This window comes from Arachis ipaensis, chromosome B03 (assembly GCF_000816755.2).
Source record: "Arachis ipaensis cultivar K30076 chromosome B03, Araip1.1, whole genome shotgun sequence".
Classification (NCBI taxonomy): Eukaryota; Viridiplantae; Streptophyta; class Magnoliopsida; order Fabales; family Fabaceae; genus Arachis; species Arachis ipaensis.
This window is the reverse complement of record NC_029787.2, coordinates 121,266,331-121,274,800: the sequence shown is the minus strand read 5'-3', so window position 1 is coordinate 121,274,800 and position 8,470 is coordinate 121,266,331. Positions and strand designations below refer to the sequence as shown.

Genomic DNA, 8,470 nt, shown 5'->3' with positions numbered 1-8,470 from the left:
AGTGAATAGAGACGAATTCTAAGCACTACTATAATAAAACACATAATTCATAATCATACCAAAATTAAAAAGTGAAAAAAATTCCTTAAGGATTTGTAAGGAAATAACAATCATATCACTTTTTTTTTCCCTTTCAAATAGTACTATTTTAGGAACTCTTAATAAAAAAGAATCAACAAAGTTAGATTATATTATTGCTTATGCATGCATTTCTCTATCTTATTAAACCCGAAACTGTTAATTAGGCTGCGTTTATTTACAGAGATAAAATACTGAAATAAGGACATAAAAATATAAAATTGTGTTTGATAGATGAGATATAGATAAAAGTAATGTATTTTAGAGACACTGAATTAGTGTATTTTGTGTCTATCCTGACAGAAAAAACACGAAGACACTAACAAAAGACACAATTTTTTTTTATTTTTTATTTTATTATTTTTGTTAATTTTTTATAATTATATTTTTTATTATTACATTTTTCATCTCAAAATTTTTGAATAAAAAAATAAAAATAAATTAAATTTTCATAATTTGTTATAGTTTATCACCAAATAGAATACAAAACACAAAATTTTGTATCTCTATCCATCAATGTTTTGTCATATCCTATCCTCAAAAACAAACGCAGCAGCTTTAGTGATAGAAGTATTCTTAATTTGTTCTTAAAAAACGATGTTAAAATTAAAAAAGAAAGATATCACATGCATACGCTCATCTCCTTCATTTGAATTTTCTTTCTGACTGTACTGATAGCTTAGGAGATTCAGAAAGAAAAACGACATTGACCATAGGGTTCTTGCGTCTTATAGTGTGAGATATTTAACCAGTCTTGAGATATTTTGAGATTATATTTGATATTATTATATGTATGTATCTGGTTCTTGTACGAGATAATATACAAAAATATATAAAATAATTTAAAATTAATTTGGTTAAATATAATATAACATGAGATAAAATTTATTCTTGAATCATATTTTTTATTATTATAGCAAAAAAATATTTTCAAAATTCATTTTTGTTAAAGTCTACCTAAACTATTTTATATTTTAGTATCATATTCATTATTTGAATCAAAGTAATATGACCAATATTATTACTTGTTGAAACTTATTGACATATTTGTCTTTTGTATTTATACTTAAAAATTGTTTTATTTTTTTATTAGTTTAAACACTTACAAAAATTATTAAAGATAAGATGAATGTACATTTATTATCATCTATGATGCATGGACACTTATACGAATAGGGGACACGACATGACAAGGGACACGCGGACACACGGATTTAAAACTCTTATAAAATGTTATATATATAAAATATAAAATATTTTTTAGANTCTAAAGTCATTTCAAGAATACATGTTAAGAATAAGGTTGGACACGCTGACATATGATGGTATATATTTAGGTGTTTCCAAGCGTGTTCGAAGAATTTTTTTTATCTTTTATTAAGACATTGTTGGACACAGAAAACACGCGTGTCGGATGAGTGTCGATGAGTATCATATCCAAAATGTGTTCAACATGCGAACACGATAAATCAGAAAAGTGTCCGTACTTTATAGATTATCATCATTATATTATTCTACAACAGGTTACATTATGGCACTAAACATAATAACATGATGCATTCGGGTACCAGTATGCTTACTTTACTCTTTTATTTCTTATTCCTGGAAATTATAGTATCAATTTCAAAAATAATAATTTAAAATTTTCATTGTTAAAAATTTGGTAATCAATTTGTTTTAAGTAGTTATTTTGATATTTTATTTTTATGCTCTTTTTTTTTTACCAAAGATAGGAGACTATGCCATTTGAGTTATTATTTATTGGCTAAAAATTTGGAAGATAGGAGACTTGAACCCCCAACCTCTTAATTGAGTATGGAGAGTCTATGCCATTTGAATTATAACTCTCTTTTTTTTAAGAGGTTGCGGGTTCGAGTCTCCTATCTTTCTAAATTTTTTATTTTTATGCTCTTTATTATGTCATTAATTAATAACTTTATTTGTAATCTTAAAAGCATGATANNNNCTACATGAATAAATTTATTTTAAAAAAAAAATGTGATTTTTGAAAAACCAAAAAACTTACATATGTGTCCTTATAAACTGTAATTTAAAATGAAACGACGAATTACTAAGTACATGTAATTCTTGATGTAAAATCATAATCTTCTCAAAAAATGAAACACAACAAAAATACTCTTAGGTCTAAATTCAAGATTTTGGTGGTTCCAAAAAAATGTGTGTAAATTTTTAGTTATGAATAACAATTTGACTAGATAAACTATATGACCGTAAATGTTGGTTCTAAATTATATTTGTGAGCCCAAAATAATAATGATTATATTATGTGTATATTAAAATTAACCATTATATTATTTTATCGCAAAATGTAATTAAATTAAAAGAAAATATAATAAAAAATTATAAATAAATAATTGTCAAAGAAGATGGGCAATAAAAAACAAGAGAGTAGTTTTCTAGTCACAGGAAAAAATCATGTGAAACAAAGCAACATTATTTCGTAGAGTTTACGAGGAGATTGACTGATAACCCAGTTTCGACGCTACAAAATCGTGATATTTTTCAGCCATATAAACCCTATCAGAGAAACTAACAGGAAACTGTGATGAACTTGTATATATAAACCCGCAATGCAAGCTGAATTCTTCACACACACCCATCCCTCAAACCATTTTAAGACATTGCTTGCGTTGTGTTCTTAGCTTCCAGCAATAATGGCTTTAGTCATGAAATCACTTGTTGCCATCTTCCTCTTCCTGTGGACTTGCACATCTCGTGTTAAATCCATTCGTCCGGCCAATGATGAGTCATCCATTGTCCAGAAACATGAACAATGGATGACCTTGTACGGCCGGACCTACAAAGACAATGAAGAAAAAACCAAACGACAAGAGATATTCAAGAATAACTTAGAGTTTATAGAGAGGTTCAATAAAGAAGGAAACAAGAGTTTCAAGTTGAGCCTAAACCCTTTTGCTGACTTAAGCGATGAAGAATTTTATGCCTCTCACACCGGAGCTATCCACCACCACAACAAACAACCTCATCGGAACGTCAGCAACATGATGAGTGCTGATAACATTGAGCCGCCTAGCTTGGATTGGAGAGAGAAAGGAGCTGTCAACGACATAAAGAACCAGGGGGTTTGCGGTATGTAATAATTGTCTCTAACGTACTAATAATGCATGCTTGCAACATTTGAATCCATGCATCATGCATGTATACTTGGACAATCTTATTGAAAGCTTTTTGTATTTATATACAAGAGGAATACTAGGGGATAGCAACTTTTGTGATTTATAGATTGATATACACCTAACATAATTGGGGTGAATAATTAACTCCTATTTAGCGTTATAACTGCAGGGAGTTGTTGGGCTTTTTCCGCCGTGGCATCCGTTGAAGGAATTATCAAAATCAAAACGGGAAACTTGCCTTCATTGTCTGAGCAACAATTGGTAGACTGCGCCACCGTCACCAACAACGGTTGCGGCGGATACGACAAGGACAAAGCATTTGAATATATAGCAAACCAAGGTCTTAGCAGCGAAACAGATTACCCATACATGGCCACAGATGGGATGTGTGATGCACAAAATATGAATTCTGTGGCCAGGATCAGTGGTTACTCCGATATAACTCCAAACAATGAGCAAGAAATGCTGAGGGTAGTGGCTATTCAACCTATCTCAGTATCAATTGAAGCTAGTGGACAAGCATTTAAGTTTTACTCTCAGGGTGTTTTCACTGGTGAATGTGGGTATAGTCTTAACCATGCAGTTAATATAATTGGGTATGATCAGGACACATATGGAAATAAATATTGGTTGGTAAGGAACTCATGGGGAACAAAGTGGGGTGAGAATGGTTACATAAGGATGCTAAGAGAGGGTGGTGAACCTCAGGGCCTTTGTGGCATTGCCATGCGTCCTTCTTATCCCATTTATTAAGAATAATATTACACCTTTAAATATTTTTATAAATTAAATCTAATTAAATTAAATAATAAGACTTTAAAATAATGGTACTACTTAATTACTTTATGTGCTTAATTAATAATATAAAAAGCCAGTTATGTGATGATAACTACGCATTATCATATTGCTTATGCTATATACCTTATAAAAAACTAGCTTCTCAAGTAGCTTCTTGTTAGAAGCATCTACTTTTAACTCGAGTGTATTTGGTTCGAAGCTGGCACTGAGGAATCAGAACCTTATCATCATCATATATGTATGTTATTCCATTTGAATAAACTGTGTATTAATGTATGTATTTGTGTATTAGTGTATGTACTCTTTGTGTGACGTATGAAAAATAAATATTTACTTTTTTATTTATATTTATAATATTTTTAATTAAAATATTTTTTAATATATTTAATTTTAAATTAATTATAATTTATTATTTTTTGTTGGTATAAATAATAAGAAAAAATACGTAACAAAAAAATTTACAAAATAATTAATTTAATCAAAGAAAAAGACGTAATATGAAATAAATCAACTTAACTTTTATAAAAAAAATGTGGTACATATTTTTTTTAAACAATCAAAACTTTAGGTTATATTTCTAACATTGATCATTGTATATCTACTATACATACTGTATCTTTGTTCTTGTATCAAAGTATTTTAACTTTAAGTTTTTAAATTTTATGTTTTATGTATTGTTTTTGTTCCAATATCTTCATCCTATTTAAGTTCTTAATATTTTAAAATTGTCTCAATTTTGTCCTGTCGTCAATTCTATTAACAGATTCTTAAGGACAATATTAAGTCAATTTTAAAACGTTAGGGATTTAAATAGGACGATTTAAAGGTTATGACAACTTTAAGACTTACCTCAAATGTTAAGAACAAAAACGATACTTTACTCAATTCTTAATAAGATCGTACCTGCAAAAAAATTAAAAAAATATTAAAATATAATCTAGTAACCATAACAATTGTTAAGAAAAATATAAATCTCGAATATAAAAATTTATAATTACGGCCGCTAAACACGATAATTTTTATAAATCACACTGGAAAACTAAGTTTTAATTAGAGAAATTCTTGAGGCCTAATAATTTTTAATATTTTTAATTATCATTTAACTAATACAAGTATTAAATTGTCATTTTTTTAATTCATATGTGCAAATTTTAAAAAACGTAGGTGCAAATTGTATTAATTTAATACTTATTGGTTAAAAATAATAATATTTACTAACCATGTAACATTACTTTTTAAATTATAATCGTTAATTTGATATATATTAATACTAAATTAATCACACTAGACAAATAAATTTTTGGGTTAAGTACTGAAATCGTTCCTAAAGTCTGGGGTGAAAATCAAAATCGTTCCCGACCTTTTTTTGTTATTAAAATCATCCTCAACGTTATAAAACGTTATAAAATCGTCATTTTCCACTTCAATTTTATTTTTTTTACCATATTACCCCCTCCCCTCCCCTCCCGTAACTCCCTCACTATCACACCTACGCATCATGTTCTGCATCATCTTCATCATCTTTATCACCTTTTGTCCATAACTTCTGCATCATCTTCATCATCCTTAGGCAAAACTCTTCCTCTCCCTCTTCTTTTTCTCATGGCCATCACCACTGCCTCCATAACTATCACACTTTATTTCCTTCTCTCTAAATTACTATCACCCACCCACAAACTAAATTCAGCAACAGCAACAGCAAATTAACCAACAAATTCGGCAACATTAACACACATTTAGCAACAGCAACAACAAAATGAACAACATCAACAACAACATCCACAAAATAAATCAACAAAGATTTTAAATTTAACAACAATTCAGCAATTATCAACTGCAACTTCATATCCAAATTCAACAGCAACAGAAATTAAAAAAATTTAAAAAAATGATATTTATCAGTTTATGTTCTTCAGAAAAAAAATAAGAAAAAAGGAACAAAAAGAAGAGGGATTCGAGGCTGAAGACGACAAACTCGAAGACGCTTCTATCGATCCCACCACCCTCTGCTCTCCACCTTCCTAACCTCTCACAACTGACCTCACTCCTCCTACCCGCATCGATCCCCATGGAAAGTGGTGAGCTCTAGGAAGCAAAACAGAGAATCAGAGAAGCAGAACAGGAAGAAGAATAGATCTGAATCTGGAAGGAGGAGCGATACGGCAAGAAGGCAGAACGGAGGCGCAACACTGCAGGAGGCAGAACGGAGGCGTGGCGCTATGAGAGGAAGAACGCATGCCGGCGCTGCGAGAGAAAGAGCGCGACGGAGAAGGAGTTGGCGCTGAAGAAGAGTCAGAGGGCATGGTTGTCGTCGAGGGGTAAGGATTGAGGTCGGTGATGGAAAGAGAGAAGAAAGTGGAGAAGGAGATGAGAAAGGTGAGGCCAACGTTAATGGAGGAAGGGTTGAGGTTGGTGATGGAAAGGGAGAAGAAGGTGGAGAAGGAGGTGGGGGCGGAAATGATACGGTGACGGAAAGAGAGAGAGAAAGAATTGGAGTTACTAAAATACTATTCGTTGTAGAATAATATAATGATTATTCTATATGCTAGATAACCAATAACTTTTTGAACAGCATGAATTAAATCAAAACACACTGTACCTCTAAATTACCCACCTAAATTTTAATATTAGAATAACCATCCACACACCTAAAAAAATAAACATTCAATATATCAACTATTTACATTATTTAATATTTTCATTATCTATCTGTATTTTTCCTTTATAAAAATACTACCTACTAATTTTGATACGCTATATACTATTATAAGAATATAGGCTTGTTGCATGAAACTAAGAAATTTCTATCGGACAAATTCGAAATGAAAGATCTTGGTGATGCCTCTTTTGTATTAGGAATCAAGATACTAAGAGATTACTCTCAAGGTATTCTTGGATTGTCACAAAAGAACTATATCGAAAAGATTTTAAGTAGATATGTCATAAAAGGTTGTAGACCAATGGACACACCCGTGGTTAAAGGAGACAAGTTCAGTCTCAAGCAATGCCCTAAAAATGATCTTGAGAGGACATCAATGCATGATAAGCCTTATGCATAAGCACTAGGGAATTTAATGTATGCTCAAGTCTACATACATCCCGATATATCATTTATAGTGGGAGTGTTGGGTAGATACTTGAGCAATCCGGATATGGATCATTGGATAGCTGTTAAACGCGTAATGCGTTGTTTAAAGAAAACAAAGGATTACATGCTTATTTATCGGAGATCAGAAAAATTTGGAGATGTTAGGTACTCTGATTCCGATTTCATGGCATATGGTTGCGAAACTTTGTCACTAAGCTTCATATAGTAGATGACATTGAAAGGCCATTAAAGATATTTTGTGACAATAAGTCAGCAGTACTATACTCCAATAACAATAAGAGCTTGACAAAATCGAAGCATACAGACATCAAGTTCTTAGTTGTCAAGGAGAAAGTTTAAGAAAAACAGATTTCCATAGGACATATAGGAACAAAGTATATGCTAGCAGACCCATGAACCAAGGGATTGATCCCTAAAGTCTTTCATGAGCATACTGCTCGGATGGGTATCAATATTTGTGATGCCTTGGTTTAGTGGGAGTTTATGCTATATGTCCTATGACAGATAATTGAATTATTTTTCTGCAGAATTAAGTTGATGGTTTATTTCATATTATGTGAAATGTTCATTTTACAATATTTTGTATTGTATTTGATCTCAATAAAGTTGGACCAGCTGGAAATAGACATGCATGAGATCACTTGGCATGTAATTTCCATATTACTCATCCAAATTTGATCTATGTCGTTGAGTATATTAGGATGGTGATTGGCGTGGTTTAGTCACGGCATTTAATGTGATAAAAGCTGCGGTAGTTCCATATCTAATGTATGAGACGGACCAGATTGTTAAAGTAATGAGAGAAATAGCATTCAGATGCGCGCATAAAGTTTATAAAGATGTGATTATGTCAAGAAATAATATATGTATAGCCCAAGTGGGAGATTGTTAGGAAATTATTTGATTTCCTAACTTATTTGTGGGCAATACATATATTAATTATAATCACAAATTATGCTATTTAAAATTAAATGACTTATATAATGATGATCTCATTTATTATTTTAAATGCTAATTGAATAAGTCATTATTACTTTTGATTTGGAATTAAATGAGAATAAAACAGGATATTATCTTTTGTTCCTTAGATAATTATCTTTTTTGGATTTTAGATATATTATCTTTTGGGCTTTAGATACTATTTTATTTGGGTTTAAGGGTTTAATGGGTGCCATGCTCAAATATAAATAGACCTTCAGGGTTTCGGTTCCCGATATACCAAAAGCCGCCTTTGTTACTCTTTCCTCATCAAAAGAGTTGCAGTTCAGCCTCCTAGGAATACAGAAGGCTTTGGTTGAGAAAGATCGAAAGAACCACAAGATCCAAA

The 8,470-nt window shown here is 31.0% G+C and overlaps 1 protein-coding gene across 1 annotated transcript; it reads left to right on the top strand.

Annotated features, from left to right (window-relative positions):
* LOC107634670 (ervatamin-B) lies at positions 2,643–4,373 on the top strand. The gene is made up of 2 exons (XM_016338098.2): positions 2,643–3,189; positions 3,406–4,373. The coding sequence occupies exons 1-2, from the start codon at positions 2,754–2,756 to the stop codon at positions 3,987–3,989; spliced, it is 1,020 nt and encodes a 339-aa protein (XP_016193584.1). The 5' UTR covers positions 2,643–2,753; the 3' UTR covers positions 3,990–4,373.

Excerpts from the sequence above, each read along its gene's own strand:
- LOC107634670 (XM_016338098.2), top strand. The coding sequence starts at position 2,754 with ATGGCTTTAGTCATGAAATCACTTGTTGCCATCTTCCTCTTCCTGTGG. Across the intron at positions 3,190-3,405 it reads AAAGAACCAGGGGGTTTGCG|GGAGTTGTTGGGCTTTTTCC; the intron begins GTATGTAATAAT and ends TTATAACTGCAG.